At 36.9% G+C, this 24,088-nt stretch overlaps 1 protein-coding gene across 2 annotated transcripts in view; it reads right to left on the bottom strand.

The window, feature by feature from the left end:
* NTNG1 (netrin G1) overlaps positions 1-24,088 on the bottom strand; it is a 322,383-nt gene that overhangs the window by 135,383 nt on the left and 162,912 nt on the right. For both annotated transcript variants that reach the window (XM_057744743.1, XM_057744753.1), the window contains exon 3: positions 17,682-18,322. In XM_057744743.1, the coding sequence (XP_057600726.1) occupies positions 17,682-18,322 (641 nt within the window). The remainder of the gene's footprint in view (positions 1-17,681; positions 18,323-24,088) is intronic.

Genomic DNA, 24,088 nt, shown 5'->3' with positions numbered 1-24,088 from the left:
GTGGGGGGTACACCAGGTTCAATCATCTGTTTTTATACACATATCCCCGTATTCCCTCCCTTCCTTGACTCCCCCCCCTCGAGTCCCCCCCACCCTCCCCGCCCCAGTCCTCTAAAGCATCTTCCATCCTCGAGTTGGACTCCCTTTGTTATACAACAACTTCCCACTGACTATTTTACAGTTGGTATTATATATATGTCTGTGCTACTCTCTCGCTTGGTCTCAGTTTCCCCTTCACCCCCCGCCTCCTCCCATACCTCGAGTTCTCCAGTCCATTCTCTGTATCTGCATCCTTGTTCTTGTCACTGAGTTCATCAGTACCATTTTTAGATTCCGTATATGTGAGTTAGCATACAATATTTGTCCTTCTCTTTCTGACTTACTTCACTATGTATGACAGACTGTAGTTCTATCCACCTCACTATATGAGCTCACTGTTGTCTCAAATAGGTACCGCTCTCCATTTCTAAAATATTACGAAAGGCACCATCACCCTTCTGGCTCCCTAGGATGAAAACTTTGGTCATACGTTGTGGATACCTCCTCTCCACCACTGCTGCCTGTGGGCCCCCACAAAATGGGTCTCTGCTCTGTTTTCTGACTTTAGAGGGTCCCATACACCACAAATATGAAAACGCATTTTTTTCCTCTAAGTTTTTAAAAAGTTTGGTAACAGATTAAGCAGGTAAGGGCTATAGGAGGGGGACTGCTAGGCTAAGCTGAAACTCACCAGGAGATTTAGGGCTAAGGGAGAGCAAGTCATTGTGTCTGGGGTGGGAGAGGGGAGGTGGGAAAAAAAATTTAAGCCTCTGTATTTTTGTTTTCTACTTTTTAAAAATATCAACCTCCCAAAGCACCCCAAGTGGATGTCTAGGCACACAGGCTCCTCAGATAACTCTGCTTCCTCCTTTCCTTGTTCTTGGGTGGTATAGTTTTGGTTTGATTATGTATTTCTTAAGATTTCCATTTTTAATTTTTCTACTGGCTTTTAAGATCTACCTCATTGAATTATTATTATTTATGATTCCTCTTAGGATTCACTATATACCCTTAAGTTTTTACCATCTACTTAGAGCTAACATTGTACCACTTCATGCTAAATGTAAGAAATTGCGAGGATCCATGTATCTCTTCCTCTGATGCTTTATGCAGTAGTTCTTATATGCATTATTTCTGCATATACATCATAATAAACTGTTACAATTTTTGTTTTAAAGTCATGCATTTTAAAGAAAGAAAGAGGAAAGTTGGTCTTTTAGATTTATCTATATATTTTCCATTTCCATTGTTCTTCATTGTTTCCTATAGTTCTAAGTTTTCATCTGATATCGTTTCCTTTCAGCCTGATAAGTTTCTTTTAGTGTTTCTTCTAGTGCAGGTCTTATAGTGATGAATTAGTTTTCTTTTATCTGAACATGACTTTAACAAGCCTTCATTATAAGAGATGCTTTCACTGGGTATAGATTCTAAATTGACATTATTTTTTTTCTTCATCACTCTAAAGATGTTGTTCACTGTCTTCTGTTTCTGATGAGGATTTCAATGTTTGTTTGGATTGCTGTTTACTTATATGTAATGTATTTTCTTTTCTCTTGCTGCTTTCAAGATCTAATTTTTATCACTGGATTTCAGTAGTTTGTATTGAATACATGAGATGCTTAGGGGCTGTTTTCTTGATATTCATCTTGCTTGGGGTTCACTGCAACTTTATTTCTTTGGGTAAATTTCAGGAATTACTTTTCATATATCTCTGCTGCTCAGTTCCCTCTCTTCCCTCTTTCTGGGGCTCATATTACACACATATTAAACCTTTAGATATTGTCCATGAGGCTTGGATCATTTATTTTCTACCCTCTTCCTCCCTGTTCTTCATATTTGATAACTTATACAGATCTATCATCAAGTTCACTGATGTTTTCTTCTGGCAGCCCCAACCTACTCTTAAGTACACCAGTGAAATTTTATTTTAAAAATTATGCCTTTTAAGTACTAGAATTCCCATTTGATTTTTTAATAGTTTACATTTCCCTGAAGATATTTCATATCATCACTTATTAAAATCACAGTTCTTATATCCTTTGGCACTGTTACAATAGCTGCTTTAAAATCTTTGTGTACTAACACCTTAGTCATGTTGAATTTGGTCTCAGTTGGCTTTTCTCTACAATGTGGGTCATGCTTTTTGTTTGTTTGTTTTAGATATTGAGTAATTTGCTATTTTATTTGGACACTATGAATGACAATTTGTAGAGATTCTGCATTCTGTTATGTTCTTCTGAAGAATATTGATTTTGTTTCTTTGTTTTAGCATGCAGTGAATGTGGCTAAATTCAAACTGCATACTCTGTCTCCTCTACAATAGCAGCTGAAAGTTCAGTTCTTTTAGCTTTCGGTAGGCTGCTTGGAGACTGCCCCACACATCAATGATTCAGGGATCAGTCAGATATTTAGGTAGAGTTTGTACATAGTATTTAGGGTTCTCCCCTTTCTGACTCTCTCCTTCTCATATTTCTCTCCTGACATTTTAATTGCCGTGGTTGCCTCAACCTGTCCTCTGGTTGTTCAAATCAATAAGGTAAGATTTTCCATCTGAGTTTTAACTGCACCACCCCTTCCCCATCATGCGTAGCATAGACTGAGGCCTGCCCTTAGGGAAAAGCAGAAAAAAAGGGAAACTCACAACACCTCTCCTTTCTTCCAAGTATTGTCCCCTCCAATATTGGCCTGCCTCTTGTCACTCTCTAGGGCCTTCAAATAATTGATTTTACATTTAGAATGGAGTTTGTACTCATTATTTTCAGGAAAGTTAGCATGATAGGAAATGTTTGGCCATTATCAACAGGAGGGCCCTCGGTATACTTTTGGGAGGTGCTTAGAACTACCTGGAAATCCTGAACTGGGGAAGTGAGGCATCATCAGAGATAAGAATCTCCCTACCTTAGCCTCTTAGGTACTTACCTGGGAAGGTTCCAACCCCAATTCAGGGAGATTCAATTTTCCCAATACTGTCCTTTCCTCCTTGAATGGCATTGACGCCCTTGTCAAAAATCACTTGATTATACATGTGAGGTTTATTTTCGTACTCTTCATTCTATTCTATTGTTCTATATGTCTATCTTTATGCTAGTACTACACTGCTTTGATTATTGTAGCTTTGTAATAAGTTCTGAAATCAAAAAGTGTAAGACTTCCAACTTTATTCTTTTTCCAGACTGCTTTGGCTATTTGGAGTCTCTTGAGATTCCACATGAATTTTAGGATGGATTTTTCTGTTTCTGCAAAAATTGTCACTGAGATTTTGACAGAGATTGCATTGACTGTATGGATTGCTTTAGGTAGTATTGACATCTTAACAGCTTTGGAGCCATGAACATGAGATTTCTTTTCATTTATATGCCTTCTTCAAATTTGTTTCAGCAATGTTTTGTAGTTTTTAGTGTACGAGTCTTTCACATTCTTGGTTAAGTTTGTTCCTAAGTATTTTATCCTTTTTGATAGTATCGTAAATGACATTGTTTTCTTAATTTCCTTTGGGAATTGTTCACCGTTAGTGTATGAAAACACAACTGCTTTTTTTGTGTTGATGTTGTATTCTGTAACTTTGCTGAATTTTAACTTTATTTTTAAAACTAATTTTATTCTGATGATATGTTCAATAAATGAAATGTGAAAAATATAGAAAAGCACAAATAAATATTACCGAGAATTCCATCACTGGGAGCTCGTCACACATTATGTTCTTTCATTCTCTCTCTCCTTTGTTCTCATAATCAGTCATTTACTATTAATATTTTTAATCTTATTTTTCTACTTGAGTGTATAATAAACTTGAATTATTTTAATAAAGACATATGTTCACAAAAGGTCAGTGTCTGTTTCCTTGTCTTCCCAGCTCAAATTCTTTGCAACCCCAACCTTGACCTTATCAATATTTAAAGGCCTCATTTACAAGTTGTAAGATGGTTTTTATACACTTTAAGATTCCTTGGTTATTGAACCCAAGTGACAAATATCAGTTGAAGGCAACTTTGGGGCATATGGTGATATTATGATTTTACTAAATATTTCTTGAGGGTGAACAGAAGAGTCCAATTCTTTTCATGGACTTGCCCTCAACCAGGAAAGGAACCGAGAGTCTTTCTGGTCTTAAAAACACCAATCGGACAAATAATAGAAGAAACAATGTGTGTCTGGGTAGGGTGATATTATCCTGAATATCCTACCTGGTATCTGAGGTAGATAAATTTTATTCTCTAACTTTGGACAGTTGGTTGAAGATTGAAGCTTTGCAATTTTAGTATATTGGATAAAGTGGCACTAGCAAAAATATTGTGCTTAGCTCCAATTCCCCTTGCAGTTTTGTGTAAGGAATACACAAAGATGGCCATAGGATGCCTAATGGGAAGAGTACAGATTCTTAGAATGGTTAGTTTGCTTGATGCTCAAAAGGATATTTCACACCTATTCACTCATTCTCTCACTAAATATTTACTGAATGCCTACTATGTGCCAGGCCCAGTTATAGGCACTGAGGGCAGATCAATGAGTAAAACACACTTCTACTGGATCTAAATTTTGCTTATGCAACAATATGATCCTTAGTTAATTAATTTTACTACTCTCATATCTGAAAAAGAGGGAGTTAGATTACATTATTTTCATGGTTTCTTTCAGTTCTAAAAGAAATGATTTTGCAATGCTATGACTCTCTATTTGCCATACACACTATTTAATTCCAATATAGACGTTCATGAGGCTGTCTCCTCCTCCCAACCTGCCAAATTGCTGACCTCTTAGACTCCCCCATCCCATCATCTCTTGGCCCACCCTACCCCCATCTGCTCCCTTTTCTCAGCAGCACTGGAAGATCTATAATTACACATGGATGTCACCAATATGTTGTAACAGCTTTGCTTCCCTGATATTCTAGCAGGACCAAGTGAGTAAAAGCAGCCAGGGCAGCCACACAATTCCTAGACAAGATGATATCCCTTAGCTGTATACTATTTTAGTTTTGCTGGGTTCTCATTTGTTATTCATTAACACTCCTCAGGAGTAGAAGGAAGGCGACCCACATTTAACTAAAATCAGCCTGTGGTTTCAAGAATATCTTCCAGAGCAAAGGAAAAAAATAAAAATAATACATTAAGTATTAGTTACTCTTATTTTCCTTTACACACATGATTTTAGTTTATTGCTGTAATTAGAGTTTGAGGAGCTACATCTGAGAGGAAGAGAAATCCTCCAGCATCTCTATTTATCTCTAAAATGTACCAGATTGTACCACTTGGCATTTCATTTTTTACATCTTTGCTGACTCCTCCATCACAATTTCTCTAGCTTAAAAACAAAACAAAAATATCCCTATCTATTCCAATAGAATAGTGAATTTCCTATAATTCTTAAAGATACACAGTACACCCCAAGGTTCAAAAAATAAGAGAAGCAGTAAAAAAAAAAGAAAGGTACTCCCTATCAAAACTAGCCTTTCACTAAAATAGTCTCATTTTTTCTCTCAGTGTAACAAAGATAAAGGAAGGATGATAGCTAAAATTAGACCTTGCTGTGAAATATCAATCTGTCCTTAGAAATGCAAAAAGTTCGAACACACACACTTTGTTTTCAATTGTTCCCTTATATCATATGAAGAGTCCAACGATACCGGAAATTGAAAAAGACCATGTTACCCTGCATCCATTAATGCTAATTCTTTGGGGTACTAAGAGAGGGTTGTTTTGTTTTGTTTTCTTTTTTGGGCTTTGGGGGTTTTTTTTGACTAAGTGTGGGAGGCTCTGGTGAAATAAAATGGAAATGTTCCTTTACTGTAGGACATCTCAGGGCCTTTAATATGCTAATACATATTGTGATTCTCCTAGAAGGAAATATTGCAAACAACATTTCCCAAGTCTTTGACCATTACAGCCTTTATTTGAAGATTAATTCTGAGAAACACAAATCAAGTATAACAGTCTCATTTTGAAGATGAGGAGACTCTGCTTATACTGGTTGGGACTTGCTCTGAACTCACAGAGTTATTAGCACAACTAGAGCTAAAACCTATTTCTCTTGATTCCTAGCCAATGCTTTCTTCTAAAATAAGACAAATAATGATTTTGAGATTCTAATGTTTTGTCCTTTGTCCTCTCAATACATTCCTAGCACATTATTAGTTGTCTTAGGCACCAGTCACAAAGCAAGAAAGAGCTGACACAGTAGCTATTCCAATTATATAACATTCTGGATTGGGATCTTTGGACCAATGATATTTGTGAGACTCTTATATCACACATTTTAAACCTAGGCTATTCATTCTTTCAATTTTTTTTTTCGAGTGAAAGTTCAGAAACAAACTCACTTGCCAAGGCATAAGTAATTTCAAATTTTTCTGTGAAAAATACCATAGGTATTTTGATAGGGATTGCATTGAATCTGTAGATTGCCTTGGGTAGTATGGTCACTTTAACAATACTGATTCTTCCAATCCAAGAACATGGCATATATTTCCGTCTATTTGTGTTGCCTTCCATTTCTTTTATCAGCATCTTATAGTTTTTGGAGTACAGGTCTTTTGCCTCTTTAGGTAGGTTTATTCCTAGGTATTTTATAAGTTTTAATGCAATGGTATATGGGATTGTTTCTTTAATTTCCCTTTCTGATACTCTGTCATTAGTGTATAGAAATGCAACAGATTTCTGCATATTAATTTTGTATCCTGCAACTTCATTGAATTCATTGATGAGTTCTAGTGGTTTTCTGGTGGCATTTTTAGGATTTTCTATGTATAGTATCATGCCATTTGCACACAGTGACAGTTTTACTTCTGCCTTTCCAATTTGGATTTCTTTTATTTCTTTTTCTTCTCTGATTGCTGTGGCTAGGACTTCCAAAATTATGTTGAATGAAATTGGTGAGAGAATCTTTGCCTTGTTCCAGATCACAGAAGAAATGCTTTCAGATTTTTACCATTGAGTATGATGTTAGCTGTGGGTTTATCATATATGGCCTTTATTATGTGAAGGTAGGTTCCCTCTATGCTGATTTTGTGAAGAGTTTTTAATCACAAATGGATGCTGAATTTTATCAACAGCTTTTTCTGCATCTACTGAGAAGATCATATGGTTTTTATTCTTCAATTTGTTAACATGGTGTATTACACTGATTGATTTATAGATATAAAATCCTTGCATCCCTGGGATAAATCCCACTTGATCATGGTGTATGATCCTTTTAATGTATTGTTGGACTCAGTTTGCTAGTATTTTGTTGAGGATTTTTGCATTTATGCTCATCTGTGATATTGGCCTATAATTTTCTTTTCCTTTGCTTTCTTTCTTTCTTTTTTTGTTTTCTTTTGTAGTATCTTTGTACGATTTTGGTATCAGGATGATGGTGGCCTCTAAGAATGAGTTCAAAAGTGTTCCTTCTTCTGCAATTTTTTGGAATAGTTTCAGAAAGTTAGGTGTTAATTCTCTAAAGACTTTGGCAGAAATCACCCATGAAACCTCCGGTCCTGGACTCTTGTTTGTTTGGAGTTTTAAAATTACTGATTCAGTTACATTACTGGTAACCGATCTGTTCACATTTTCTATTTTTTCCTGGTTCAGTCTTGGGAGATGGTACCTTTCTAAGAATTTGTGCACTTCTAGGTTGTCCGTGTTTTGCAAATAGTTGTTCATAGTAGTCTCTCATGATCCTTTGTATTTCTATGGTGTCGGTTGTAACTTCTCCTTTATCATTTCTGATTTTATCCATTTGGGACCTCTCCCTTTTTTTTTTCTCAATGAGTATGGCTAAAGGTTTACCAACTGTATCTTTTTGAAGAACCAGCTTTTAGTTCCATTGATCTTTTCTATTGGCTCTTTTTTTCAGTCTTTATTTCATTTATTTCTGCTCTGATCTTTATGATTTCTTTCCTTCTACTAACTTTAGGTTTTGTTTATTCTTCTTTCTCTAGTTCCTTTAGGTGTTGGGTTCTTTATTTGATATATTTCTTATTTCCTGAAGTAAGCTTGTATTACTATAACCTTCCCTCTTAGAACTGCTTTTGCTGTGTCCCAGAGGTTTTGGATCACTGTGTTTTTGTTTTCATTTTTCTCTAGGTATTCTCTAACACTATATACAAAAATAAACTCAAATGGAAAAATGGGACCTAATTAAACTTAAAGGCTTTTGCACAGCAAAGAAAACCACTGACAAAATGAAAAGAAAAACTACTGAATAGGAGAAAATATTTGCAAATGATATGACCAATAGGAATTAATATCCAACATATATAAACCACTTATAAAACTCAACATCAAAAAAACAAACAGAACTGAATAGACACTTTTCCAAAGAGGAAATGCAGATGGCCAACAGGCATGTGAAAAGATGTTCAACATTGCTAATCATCAGGGAAATGCAAATCAAGACCACAATGAGATATTACCTTATACCTGTCAGAATGCTATCATTAAAAAGAACACAAATAACAAATGTTGGCAAGGATGTGGAGAAAAGGGAACTCTTGTATGCTGCTGGTGGGAGTGTAAATTGGTGCAGTTACTGTGGAAAACAGTGTGGAGGTTTCTCAAAAAACTAAAAATAGAACAACCTTATGGCCTAGCAATTCCACTTCTAAGTATATATCTGAAAAAACAAAAACACTAATTTGAAAAGATACATATACACCAATGTTCTTAGCAGCATTATTTACAATTGCTAAGATATAGAAGCAACCTAGGTGTCCATCCACAGATAAATGGATAAAGATGATATGGTATATACATACAATTGAATACTACTCAGTCATAAAAAAGAATGAAATTTTGCCACTTGCAGCAACAGGGATGGATTTAGAGGGCATTATGCTAAGTGAAGTAAGTCAGAAAGACAAATACTGTATGATATCACTTATATGTGGAATCTAAAAAATACAACTAACTAGTGAATAAAACAAAAAAGAAGCTGACTCTTAGATTTAGAGAACCAACTAGTGGTTACCAGTGGGGGGGAAGGGCAATATAGGGTGAGGGAGTGGGAGATACAAACTACTGCATGTAAGATAGGCTTAAGAATGTATTGTACAACATGGGGAATACACCAATATTTTTTAATAACTGTAAATGGAAAGTACCCTTTAAAATTGTATAAAAATTTTTTAATAAAAATATAAAAGCAAAAAAAAAATTCCATCTCCCCTTTGCCACAGATTGTTGATCTTGTTTAGATACAGTTTTCTAACCAATAAAAAGGAGGCAAAAATAGCAATCATAAATTTATATGCAGTGCAGTTTATTCTGGTTACACTAACATTTTTTATTTTAAGTGTGGTTTAATGAATTGCTATGAAATCAATATATCTATCCACACAAATTACTATGATAAAAGCCAGGACCTTAACACTTTTGTTCTTGTATTTGGAAAATGAATGGAAAGTGTATCTCTACTGAACCACTGATCACACAGATCCACAAAAACTCTTACACTAAGTAGCAACCAATGGCCATGAACTCCTAATGTGTCAGGAAATATCTTTGATCCTAGGGAAAAAAAAAAAACAAGAAGACCTTCCAAAGATGACAAGCACTGAATTAGAATAAAAAACATGGGTCCCAAAGGTGGACAGAAAAGCTGAGTGCATCCCTTTTTCCCACTGTTTGGGCATACAGATGTAGCCAGAACATAGCGTCCTATAAAAATGCTAAATTAAGTGAGGGAGAAAATTATCTCACTTTTTTATTATGTGGTATTTTGCCTAAATATCCTTATGTTTCTTAAAAAGGAGACATCTTTCCTTTAATGACCCACTAGTTTAAAAAAATCTCTGGCACGGGGGAATTAAGCATAAAGAGACAAGCTCCTAAACTGGGTTGTTTTTCTGCACACTAATGAAGTTCATAATTTAATTGGAGAAATTATTAGATACATTCTCTCCTTATAATGGTACAAACCTCAAAGGAAAATGAGCTGCTTATGCATATATTCTCTTTATAATTCAAGAAATCCTCAAGGATTTAAAAAATGTGCCCCAAATCAGAATGGCACTCTGCTGTCCACTTAACATGAGTTTATACCATAAATTTTTATTTTCAGCATTTCCACTGGCGTTAAGTAGCAATGCTTTGTGTTGTTTTTTATTTTTAATTATGGTTACTAAGCTTTTCATCTGAATGCTCTTATTTATTGAAATTCATTTTCTTTCGAAAAGTAGAGAAAATTAAAATGAAAATTTTTGGATGATAGGATGGTTAAATTTAACTTGGGGGAAAAAAAGACTTGGAGGGATAGAATCACTGACTGCAAATTTATGAAATTTTATTATATGAAAGAGGCAGCCCACATTCACTATAGTTTCAGAAGAGAGAATGTGGACTAATACATGGAAGTTAAAAGGAAAATTTGCTCTCAAATGAAGAATAAACTTTCTTAAAATAAACTAAGGTAGTTGGCCATTTCCAAGTTTATCCATTAATGTCTGTGGCTTGTTTTAGTGTTTGATGATGCCCATTAAGTGGAAGTAGTTGCAGGTATTAAAGGTCTATGGAAAAATATGGGAAAAATTAATAATGAGAAAATTTAGTTCATTTATTTATTTTTCCCCTCAGAAAATGAGCAAGTATCATAGTTTTGTTTTAGCCATCAAACACTCAGATCTAACACAATATGACAAATTAGCCCAATCACACATTATAAAGTTGCTAAAAATGAAGTAAAAAGAGTTCAGATAAATACACTGCAATCTGGTATAATGAAATGTGGGTTTCCTATGCTATCTGAAAGTAGGGAGTTCCTGTGAAATCTTTTGAAAGTTGAAATGGTGTAAAGCAGAGAAGCAATTACTTTAGGACACATCTTGCTAACAGGTGCACAGAATAAACTGAGATAGAGCATAGAAGCTCACAGACACAGTTCAAAACTATGGAGCCTTGATGCTGAGATGCTAAGTGTAGTGCCTGGAGAAAGAGCCTAGTGGTGCTGCTCTCGCTGGGCTGCTCAGGGTGCACACTGCCTCTAGCAGGGCTTGCTGCAGAACAATTGCTAAACACTATTTTTGCTTTTCTCTTTTTTAAATAAAGGTGAAAATCCTCTTTAGACTCTTCAGTTAGCAAAAACAGGCAGGTCTTTTGTAAAAGCAAAGTTGGACACCTGTACTGGGCCAAAAGTCATGGACTGGTGGCTTCCAGGATATTCCAAGAAGGGTAGAGCCACCAGACCTATTGGTTCAATATTGCCATTTAAAGATGGGCCTTTGGGGAATATTCTGGGTCTGCTACATGTACTGAGCTCACCTCAGGTTAGTGTGGCTACAAGAGCATAATAAGGAAAAAACATGAAGTCTGTAATTAGCAACCTGATTTTGTCACTTTATTATGTGTAGGCTGTTAAAAAAAAAGGCATGGAACTTCTCTGGTCCTCAGTTTTCTCATCTGTAAAATGGGGTTAAACAGCACCTGCCTTTAATTCTTACAAGTAACTTGTAATTCTTACAAGTAACTTGTAATTCTTACAAGTAACTTGTAAGAATTAAAGGCAAGAAGGTGTCTGACAAGAATCTTGTAACCTGAGTGCTGTACAAATGTAAAGGATTACTACTTAAATATTAATAGGTGCTATTAGAACCAACTCATTCTCCTCTTTTCTGATTTCCTTCTTTCTCAGTTTTTCTTAATTTCCTTCAAAAATTACCTCATAAGTGACAGTACTCTACAGAGTTTTGTAAACATTCTATAAATGACCATCGTCATTTATAATTATAAGGGAAAACACCCTATCATATCAACGTCATCGATTCTCTAAACTTCAACCATCACATGTAAGGTGATAATTTTCAAACCTATATTGCTAATGCAAACCTCTCTCTGGAACACAGAGCAATACTTTCAAATCCTTTACTGGACTCTCCACTTGGATCCCTACTAAAGTCTTTTTTTCTTTGAAATCTGATTGGTTGCCACGTCCTATTGACTTTCTAAGCAAATATTAAACCCTTATGCTCTGATCACTTCTCTGGAATTTGGAGAGCTTTTACAGACTTTCCACCTGAGCATCAGGACTTGGAGTTACAGTTGCTCTGCAATTAAGCAATGTTATGGTTCCCCTTGTCTCTTTGTATTCCCTTGTTAATACAGCCACACTAGATTATCCTCTAACACCACTGCCTTAAAATGTTTCTCACCTACACTTAGTTGCTATATGATAAGAACCCATATAACTCTTAGATTTCCTTTGACATGGGGAATTCAGAGGCCAAGATGTAGGAATCCTTCAAGGCTTGTTGGAGATGCTAAAGGTCCATTGGGAGAAGATGGAAGAGCATCTCCTAGGATTTGTCCACTTCACCAATTCCTCACTATTCCTTCCTCAACATGCTGTGCTGTTTTTAAGCATAATCTGTAACCTAGAATATCCATTCTGCACTGGTTTCTTGGCCTTCTAAGGCATATATTCAAGATACCATGCAAATGTCATCCTCATCAAAGTTTTTGTTAGGCTTCCCAGATTAAGTTGGTATCTCCTGCTCTGTTTCCAGGGCACTTTACACACTCACACAGTAAAGCTTTTAACCCAAGCTGCCATCAATTTTTGTTTACATGTCTGGGCTCCTTCTGGATATCAGTTCCTTGAAGGCATTGACTATGCCTCCTGCATCTCCATATAGCCACTGCCTAGCCTAGCGTCTGTGCCAGGGCAGAGGTAAAGTCTTTTGGGGTAACAGAAAGAAGAAGGTGTTATAAAAGCAGAGTCTGTTAAGCAGTAGTAAAGCCCAACCTCAATTATTAGGACTAATTGGGAAGAATGGACAAATGCCAGACCAATATGTCAAAAGCACCCTGCAGGATGACTCTCACAGGAGAGGTGAAGAGTAAATATTCTGGTGGGTTTATTCAAATTGCAGCTAGGAAAAAGACTAAGAGGACTTACAGGATAAATTTAAGTCTTTTATAATGGGCAGAGTGCTACCATATTACATGTGTTTTCCAAATTATTTAAGAAAATTTGAAGAATGCCCAACTGCTTTTATACTTTTAAACTTCCACAGGTGTTCCTGCTTACCTAATATCACAAGTTTGTGTACTAACCATTTGAAAGCCTGGCTTCAAGAAAGTGAATCTCAACCACACTTTGTCCCAATTAGAGCAAATACCAAGGAGGTGACATTTAAACAGTGACAGTTTACAAATGTATCTGATTCCTTCTAAGGGTGAGAGTATAGGGGACCTTTCTCACTCCTGACACCCAAAGAGAATATTTCTGTCCCTGGACCTTCCCAGCTTCCGGGATTAGGCAGGGAGGCTGTGGTTCTGAGCTGGGGCAGCAGTGAAGTGAAGAAAGGGCCCAAAAGTGTGTAGAAGCGGTGCTTCTGTGCTAATGCTCCCTGGCTCCTTTCTTAAAGATAAACGGAGGCATAGAGGGCAAAGTCAAGTCTATAAACAGTAACTGGCAGCCAACCACCTATAGAGAGCTTGGGTAGGCCTGCAGGGGTTAAGAAATGAGTAAGCGCCACTGAGAAAAAAATATTGATAATTACGTTTAGGAATACTACGTAACAAGGCAAGTAGTGGAGATGTGCATTAAAGTTTCTACCACTGAGAAAAGTTCTTACAATTCTAAATCTCTTGAGGCTGAAAAAAAAGGTTCTCTTATGTCTGAAGTCTCTTGAGGTTGAAAAAATTTTCTATTATCTTATGTCTGAAATCAGTACCTTGATACACTGCTGGCAGTATATCTTACAAATAAATGAGCATATTATCCAATGTTCATTGGTCTTTCAGACTTAACAGTTATTTCAATAAATCACATTACTTCCTTGAAGCCCTTCACCTCAAAGAAACAATAATGTTGAATTTATATTCTATAAAAGCTATGAATCTTACAAATATAATGTTCACTTTTCAATTAATTTAAATCTACAAAGTTTAGACAGAAACAAAACACTTAAAAATCAAAAACTCCAATTGTGTAACTAAGAAAACATTTTGGACATTATCTATATTTAACAGCCCTGTGTATTTAACTCCCTGTCTGTATAAAAAGATGTTCATAATACACATCTACTCTTCATTTCTCCTCTCACCCCTCATCTGGGTAGATTTTATTTATGCATTAGACGACCTTTTTGGCCATTAGAACCATCTTGCTTCAGCAGTTAATTAACACAAGTACCATAATTTAATACAGTTAATGCTACTTGATGCCCTTTAATGTACCTTCCATTAGTAATATTATTGTAGTATTACCCTGTAAATTAAAATGAGATCAAGTCTGAGAGAGCCACTCTTTAATTAAGGTACTGGCACACTGCACTCGTCTATTATTCACTGGAGAAAATCACCCTGATTTACTGAAGCAGGACTTCCATAAGTCAGAATTAGTCCATGGAGATTATTAGGTTTATTGAACAATGTAAGTAACACGGAGTTGCTGAGGTTGCCAACAGCCATGTGTCCTCTTTTTCCTCCATTATCTTAATAAATACACAGTAAGAGGGAGTGAACGGAAGCAAAATGAGGATATAGCAAAAGAGGAATACAATTTTTATGATGTGATTATAGCTGTCATCAGTAAAGCTGGTATCAGATGTGTCATGGTAAAAAGAATATAGATGCTACATTAGTTCAATAGTGATCAAAACATCATTGTTACGCCAGTTAATACTAGTCAGTATAAAACATAAAAGACATATACACATGTGCACAGGAAGTAGAGAGTTGGAATTCACAGTCAATTGTTTTTGTTTCATAGGTAAAAAGACTTGTAGTATTATGTGTCCACTATTCTATGGAAATTTACCCACTTTCCCCAAATAACTCATGCCAATTCTCACATTATGGTGGGGGTGGGGGGGTGGAGTGACAGGTAGAAAAATATCATTATAATGATCAGAGATAGACATGTAAAAGTAAGTTAAATGTTGCAATCATATCAAAGATGGTGGAGGGGGTGCGTTGAGGGAAGCAAAGACCTCAGCTATATTTTGGAAAGTTTATAGTTATGATATTCTTGAAAAGAAACTTTTAGAACTTTCTTTTAGAGATGATCAATCAATGTTCAATTCTCCTATAGATTATTTACTATGTAGGAAAAAGACAACTCAGGATTTTAACCCAACTGAAATTCTCAGGGGTATATCAGCTTCTTTGCTGAAAGGGCCGTGAACCAAGCAATAGCTCAGCAGTTCCCTTAGTGGCTCCATCTTCCTTATATAACTTAGAAGCTGGAGACATACCCGAGCCATCATGCCTTGCTCCTTTAGTCCCTCCCTTAAGACTAAAAATACCGCAGCCATCTGGTGCCTAGCACAGTACGTGCTGGTGTTAGTTTTGCCCTGAGGAATTTGGACAGAGTTTGGAGGTGACAGAGTGGGACCTTATGGGAGGGGATCACCTCTATTGGACCTTTCTCTTTTGCCCAGCTGCTTTCTCACCAGCTTACAGCTGACTGGGGAACAGCAAAAGACAGCAGAGGTGAGTCCCAGAGAAGGCAGGAGGGCTTCTCCAAACTCCTCAGAACCATTGAAATGCAGTTGAAGGATACTACTAGGATGAGGTATAAAAGAAAAATGATAAATCTGGTGGGATTCTACATTTCTAACATGGCAGCTTTAAGCGACAGTATATCTGATTCCAACAGAGAATGCACAAAAATGCTTTTAGCTTGAAATTGTATTTTACAGTCTTAAATAATCAGAGGAAACAAAAATGAATATCTAATAACATAAATAAGCCCAAACAATGGTTATTTCCCAGCCAAAAAACATCAAAAGACTGCCTTTTTTATAAGTGGAAAATGAGAGTTTTAGGGCAAGTTGGACTCTAAGGATCTTGGCTTAGATTATGGATTTCTCAAATTGTAGGTAAACTGACCTAGATGATTCTGCCTAACAACACAGATCACACTAGGATTCAAATTCCAATCTCAGCTTATTAATTTTGACATTTATTCTTGTAGATAAACAGAATGCTTTTTACTTTGTTGTGGTAGGCTGTTGTTAATAATATCAACATCAACTGTTTTGGTATGTGTTCCCAGGAGTAATATACTGGAAACTGATCTTTTGCTAAAATATTCATGAGTACCATAGCTGCATTTTATTATAAATTGCAAACTCATATTTAAGGTCATAGCTCCACATGGCTCTCTGTCATGCCCTGGTAATATATGAATCCTAGGACCCACCAGCTCAATATTGAACTAGTGCATATTTCTCTCAGAAATATAATTTTGTTCTAAAGACATCCTCATCAAACTTCACCAAACCTTGGTTAAAATTTTTTAAAGAGGCACCATACCGAAAGATTCTTGACTCTTCCATGAGAAACATGAAGCTTGAACAAAGCTGAGAGTAGGTGGCCATCATCAGTTCCTGCTCCTCTCCATAAGTAAGATTCCATAAGGGAAAATTCCAAAACCTTTGCCACCTCACTGAGGTCACGCCCACCACCTCATTCTGCGGGCACACGATGGCTCTTACTTAACAGCAGTGACCACTTCTTCCTTTTAGTGTACAAGTGCACTAGCACTACTATTAAAGGTGGGTTGAGACAACTCTCTGAAAGCCCAGGGAGTTTCAACACTTCTCCAGTCTCTGAGGACTAGGCTGCCCTAAGGGATGCTAGAAGCCAGTAAACTTAATGAATGCAGACTTATTTGCTTAGCTTTTATGATTAACTAAACTTACATGATGTATGTACTGTTTATATTCTTATCTTTGTGTATTTTGATTAAAACTCTCTTGGTATTTTTAGAATGATTATTGCTTTGCTTCGCATTTCCTTTTTTCTTTTCCCATTGTGCTTCCCACTCTTAGCTTTCCCAACTCATCATTTCATGCTTCAACTCCCATCAACTGGCTATCTTGGTAGCACACTATAATTAAAAATCTGGTTGAAAATCTCTATGTTGGTGGCCCTGGTTGTCATTATTCAAGGTTTTCACTTACATGTCTTCAAAATCCTTGGAAACTTGCTCAAGTTTGTCTCTGGTATATTATCAAAACAAAGATATGCGTGACTGGGAGCACTAACACATTTGAACTCTGGTGCATCTGTAATTGACCGACAAAATGAAGGCAGCCCAACTCAGGTTTGTATTTTAAATGACAGTATATCCTTTTAAGATAGTAACATCCAAAAACCTGAAGAGTAGAGCTCGCCCCTCTTTAACAAATGCAATATGTTTCCTAAATGCTTTTGGCTCTGATTTAATAAATGTAAAGAGATAAAACTTTCATTTCCGCAACTTTTTGGTACAATATAACAAAACATAAACAGAGAGTTGTACCATGGTGAGACCCTCTCTTGCATTCAAAAACAATAGTAAGATGTATTTCTTGTTTTTCAATCCCTTTTACAGAGCAACTGGCTTTGTCCCTGGCTTCACTGCCTTAAAGACTTATATCATCCGCTGACCTAGGGAGCTCCTTGGACTCAAGTAAGTTTTTGTTTGTTTGTTTTTTGCCTTTGGTTTAAATTCTGAGACATCCTGCCAGATTCAGGTTCAGTGACAGCAAGTCTGGGGTTACAAATTACTGCTGAGTTAGAAGCGTCTCATACACCTCAGAACCTACCTGCAGGCTGGTGTTCCTGAGAAAATGTTGCAGTAGGAAGTGACAAATGTCACTCTATAGCTGCAGGACCAGCAAACTGGCCTTCTTTTTGGACACACCCATTCTCATTCAAGTCAGACAGTTGTTTTCTTACCTTCCGTGAACCTTTATGTCTGAGATCGCGTAAAAGTAGCGTGCCAAATGTAGCTCATCTACAAATATTTCCCCGACGGCAGGTCTCAAAAGCCTTATCCTCAGGTCTGTGACTGTAAAGAAATCTCTGAGTTTCTTGGTTGTATCCAGTTGTCCATAGAGGGAAGCCATATTGCGTAGCCAAGGTCCAGCAAAAAACGCGAACCTATCTTTGATTTCAAAGTGGATTATTTTGCTATTTGTCATATACCCCGTGGAGTACTCTTCGGTGCAAATGATTTCTAAGACCGTATGCTGTGATAAGTCCTTCACAGATTTAGGATCCATGTGGAAAGCGTCTAAGCAGTCTGTGGCATAATACTGATAGGGCTGCCATGTTCTCCCATAATCAAGAGATTTCTCCAGGATCATTTGGTCTGGACGCCCCGATTCAAAGGTGATAACTATGTTGTCTGTGAGCTCAATAGTTTTGCTCCAAGACAGAGTGATGTTAACCTGGAGAGGCTTGGGATACTCTTTCCAAGTAGCAGACTGCCAAAATGTGGAGGGATGTCTTCCTTCAAAATCAAACATCAGCTCGGGTGGATGTGCCAGCTCTGGGGTACTCGCATCACACTCATTATTGCACATGTAGGGGTTGCCCTATGGAAGAAGAACAAAAGAGGGCGCATCAAAACACTCGTTTGACACAAGTCTTGCCATATTGCCGTTGCTGAGTAGGAGGCTAGGAGAGAGAAAAAGAACAAAAAAAATCTGTTTGCAGTAATCATTTTTATTTGCCCTAACTGGATTCTCCTCTTTAATAGCTTAAAAAAAAAAAAAAAAGAGGCAATATGGTAATTTTCTTGTCTTGTTTCCTTCCATGGTCTTTAAGAAATGAAAACAGTTTATTTATCCCATATGCGTTAGACTCATAATGTGATCCCAGAAGCACAAAGACACTGAGCAACTGTCTAACAGCTCAATACCTCCGCATCCTCTTAGAAAGATGTTATAGAAAAGCAAGAAAATTCCTCCATGCCTCAAGGACGTTCCTCAAGAGCACAGTTTTTTAAAAAGTCATTTTTCAAGTAAAGCTTTAGAATTAGTCATGAACCGTAGATATCTGTGTCCTGTTTGGGAAACAACATTCTGTACAACATTCAGCTTCTTTTTTGCTTCACGTCAAATCCATCATACTTAACTGGGTGCCTGCTTCATAAAGCTTGCTTTTAAAGCATTTACTTTGTTCACCACAAATCATTAAAATGTGGCATACTACAGGCTCTGGGGCTTGGTCCAAACATCTGCCATCCTATTAGCTAGAGGCAAGGGGATTGCTTAGGAAAGACTTTGGGCGGGGGTGGGCTCCAACTTATCAGGACAGGAAAATCCAGTACTTAATTAGAAGGTTTTTGCAAAGAGTCACAGCCACTTGATGTGTTACTCTGTGCTGGCCCACGGTCAGCTCTCTGTGGATGTTAGCCATTATTATTATTTTCCCTCTCACAAAGGCTAATACCTTCACTGTCCACTGCAAGAAGAAGCTGAAAATAAGTCTCTTTGTCATATCACAACAAGGTATAACATCACTTATGCAAAACTAAATGGCTGCTCTCAGGTTTCATCAGTAGACTGATTCTATGGCAAACAACTGGCTCCCCAGTTCTGGTTTATTTTGTGTTTTAAAAAATGGTATCCTCTGGAGTCAACTATTCAGGTATTTCTCTATTATCCTGTACTGGGTAATTATAAGCATGGATGGGTGAAAGAATCAATCCTCTGACATTGTCTGTCCTTAGGCTTTCTCTTGTAATTACAACTACATTTTTGTTTTCTTTTTCATGAACTGAGAGCTTTTCATCATATCTGCAGGATGCATGAGCTGGGTCTCAAATAATGAATTTACACTTTAGACACTGATGCTCAGTTACCGGCTGACTCCTATGAAATGTAAGACGAACACTGGAGACTTGCTTTGGCCTCCCTAGAGGTGACTCTTTCCTGCCTAGTCAGCTAATACTTTCACTCTCTCTTTCCCATTAATGCAACTGAATCCTAAAGCTGGCAACAGGTTTGGGGGTCTGAGTATAATTGAGGTGGTGCAGGAGAAAGGAGAGAAGGTATATTATTTGAAGAACAGAACTGTTTTAAAAATATATTCAAGGCATCGGTGATAATGGAAATGTTTCTGTTCTCTCTTGAATTTCAATTCCCTATTCCTGATCCCAGCGTCTGTGGCACTATTTATAGTATCCCCTTCAAAATGAGCCAAGGGGGGGAAATAAGTTTCTGTTCCAGGTGGAATAAATCACCGAATTTAATATTATTTAAACTTTCTTAAGCACACCAGAGAGCCAAATGCATAGCTCTGCAAACTGGCAAAGGCTTTTTATGGAGGGCTATAAATATTGTGGAATCTGTCAGGATTTATAAATTCTAAATATATGGAAATGCACATTTTACTGAAAGGGGTCAGATTTACACAAATCACACCTTCATTTGAAATTTACTGAAAAAATATGGTCACTTCAAAATCTATTAGCATGTAGCCATCTGCACAATCATTAACTTGGATGCTACCACCTTTCTCCTGACAGAAGCGTCTTCATCTGAGGTCAAGGGTATTGAAACATAGGAAATCAACTCTGCAGGATACACCAAAGTGAGTTATCAAACATTTGTATTAAAAGTCTTGTTGAAAAATACGGGGATATGTGTATAAAAACAGATGATTGAACTTGGTGTACCCCCCAAAAAATAATAAATAAATAAATAAAATTTAAAAAAAAAAGTCTTGTTGAAAGATAGCATTTCTTTGACTTCCGCTTAGATATACAGAGCTTCTCAGGTGGGAACAGGGTGCTGAGACAAAAAAGGAGGCATAGGTAGCTGATTCTGGGTATGGGTCAATACTAGTAAATCTGTCTTAGAAAATATTCTTGAAGACAGCTATTTGAAAAGCACTCATTTCTACATTTGATAAAAGGTGTTGACAATACCCAGCATTTATTTAGCACTTATGGATCAGTTGCTTTACGTACATTATCCTAGGTAATCCTTTTCAACCCTACCTTATGGAAGAGAAAACCGAAGCATAGAGAAGTGTGAAGTAGCTTGTCCAAGACCATATAACAGAGTGATAAGGAGTGGAGCTAGAACCCACTTTTCCTGTACATGACCTGGCCCATTCACCTCCTAAGTCAATGGAGTTCCCTATGAGGCAACCTAGTCTTGGAAACAAGAGTAGGCTGGTAGAATAGAAGAGTCTATGACCAAATGAGTTTGGAAAACACTGCCTAAGGTCTTCTTGCCTTGGAGAGCCCTAATGAGCATTATCATACCTCTGAGATGCCTTGACATTAAGAACTTTCCTTAGCTTCATGTACTACCTAGTTTCAGAAACTTATCTGACCATGGAACCCCTTTTTATTTTAGTAATCCCTACTTATATACCACATAAGTAATCCCTACTTATATACCTAGTTTCAGAAACTTATTTGACCATGGAACCCCTTTTTATTTTAGTAATCCCTACTTATATACCTGGAGAGCATCCTTTGAGATTCTCTGCTTTGTATTACTCTTAAAATTGTAAACATGTGGATGGATGCCAAACAACAGGGCACAGCCCAAAGTTTTAGTTGTTTAATGAAGACATAGCCACATCCAGCACTGTCTGCTTTTGTTCCAGAGAGGGACACCCTTCCACTTGGACTGAGAATAGCCAGCCTAGGATAAAGGCTTATACTTACATCAAGTTGTCAGCCATCAAAATGCTTGCCAAGAAAAGGGGAAAATTTCATTTCTTTGCACTGATCTGGTGCTTTAAGCTTCATGCATTCAATAATTATTTATTGACTGTCTACTATATTACTATATTTAAGGCACTTGTCTTGGCTCTCAGGATACAACAGTAAACAAATCCAGGTCCTTGCTTTTAGCAGAGCTTCCATCTTAGTCAGGGAGAGATGCACTAAAAAAACAGATATATAATGCTTTATAATGTTACATGATGAGAACTGCAATACAGAAAAATAAAGTCAATTAAAGGGGAGAATGGTGTCAGAGAAAGGACACATTGTAATTTTATATTGGTAGGTCACAGAAAGTCTCGCCTGGACAATATGACATTTGAGCAGATTAAGAAAAATTCCCAGTTTACACAGGAGACAATCAGAGTCTGACCAAAATGACAGTTTTGTCCTTCATCTGACTCTACTCCTAGTGATAATTTCAGCAGCATAAAAATTTATTGAAATTGATGAGTAAACAAATCATTTCAAATGAAAATCTACACCAAATGACAGTAGATACCAAAACCCAAACAAACAAACAAAAAACTGGACTACTCTTATTTCATAGCTTCCATGTTCTTTTAGGAGATTAATGATTTGATGGCCATTAACATAACTTACTGAGAGATAATGACATTGAGAGAAAATTAGCAGAGGAAAAAAAAAACCATTCTGGTTCCCTAAGAAGAAACCCTGCATGTTAGGTGAAAGAAAAAAGAGGAAAAGAAGAAGGACAAAGCTAAAAATCTTACCATTCTAGAAAGAGAAAGCTTGAGGAGAGATTATATGATAAAATATTGGTGTAATATTTCACATGGGTGTGATCTGTAGTACAGTACTGTTGTTACAGAGAATTATATGAAAACAATTGCTGTTAAAGGGATTAGGTTAATTAAAATTTCAGCTACTTCAGCCACACCCTAATCCTCTCTAATAGCATCAATGATAACATTTATACAAGAAAAATAACTTCCTCCTACTTGTGAAAGCAAAGAATACTTCTTGCTGCTAAATCTAAGAGATTCAGGCATTAGCAAATGTAAGCAATTATTTTGTGGTCAGCAGGCAGCCTTCAACAGACCTTAATTTAAGTCCCAGAAGCAACAGATTCTTAGCTGATTGTCTATGGATAAAGCAGAAAATATTTATGACTGTGCTGATAATATTTACACCATTAGGAGATGCCTAAATAAACAAACAGATATTGCTGCTAAATATTTCTATAACAATTAGAAGATTGTGATGCTTAATTTCATTTAAAAAATAATGTAATATTTTACCAATGAGAGAACTGAAGTTAGTTATTAATTAGTATTTTGTAGCCAAAGTAGAATGTTGTTATTCTTCTTTAATGTGCTTTCAGAACTTAGAGGGATAAATAAAATTTTAGATATGCTCTTATTGTTTCTATGGACAGAAGTGTCTTCCGTCTGGTAAATGACACTTTGAAAAGAACATCCTTTCACCTAAGATCTGCTAGATCCTTCAGAGTTAAAAAAGAAAATCCTATATAAGCAGTATATAGTGTAATACTTGTGGTTCCTACCATTGTGAACTTGCTTTTCCAAGCTTCACCTATTGGCAAACTATTGAGATTGACAATTGGAACTATAGGGAATTCTCATGGGAGATTTGTTACAAACCTGTAAGTTATATGCCAAGCAGACATGTACTTACAAGCGGCTGTGAGAAGCATTTGAGTTAACACTTACACAGATCTTGAAAAACACTGAGGCAGAGTTGCCTCACAACCATTTGCATCTGGCTTGTCCTTGCTTGTTTTATTGGTAAGTGACAGTAAGGAGGAAAAAAAAAAAAAAGACACAAAGGCAAAGGGAGCAGAAACTGCATTCTGGGATAGCACTCCAGACCTGTTCCCACTGTGACTTTGAAATGGACCTCACTATGGCTTTGCCAACGCAAGGCTCTCAAAGGGTGAAGAAACTAGTAGCAGAGCCCACTGCTCATCTCTCAGAGAGACAGACCATGAGCACCATGCTTTAGCAGCTAGGCTGGGCTATCACCTTCAGGAGATGGCTTCTTTATCTCCTCCTTCAATACAGCTCATTGGGAGCCAACCAAGCAGGACAGTTTCTGAGAAGCTAGTGATTGATCTCTCTATATCAAAGGCGTAATTTTTGGTTGGAGGAACCCCCACTCCCAGTCCCTTCTTGGAACTTCTTGGTCTAGGAACTTCTAGATTTTTGCTTGGCTATAATAAAGGGGAAAGGCCCCTCCTTTACAACTTCTCTGATGAAACTCAGACTACTCTGAGTATGGGAGCTGATGTTTAATTAGTCATGCTGAGGTGTCCTCTTCAAGCCTTACAGCTTTGTTACTGACATTAGGGAGAACAGAGAGAAATCAGACCAAGAGGTAAGTACAATCCAAGATAGCAGGTATCTTTTCCAGAAATCTGAATGATAAGTATCAGTGCCACCAATACTGACAAGCCTTGATGACCACAACTATGGGGACAGACTCTATATATCCTCAGATGAGAAAGGCCCATAAAGCAGTGTGTTTCCAGATGTCCATCGTTCCTTTGGAAACAAAGGGCAGCAATCTTTTCAAATGGCACTGCAATCTCACTTTGTAACCAGCCCTACTGATTGGCATGTTGAATCCCAAC

The sequence above is a fragment of the Hippopotamus amphibius genome, chromosome 1 (genome assembly GCF_030028045.1).
Source record: "Hippopotamus amphibius kiboko isolate mHipAmp2 chromosome 1, mHipAmp2.hap2, whole genome shotgun sequence".
NCBI lineage: Eukaryota > Metazoa > Chordata > Mammalia > Artiodactyla > Hippopotamidae > Hippopotamus > Hippopotamus amphibius.
The sequence above is the reverse complement of the archived record's forward strand: the minus strand, read 5'-3'. Positions and strand labels throughout refer to the sequence as shown.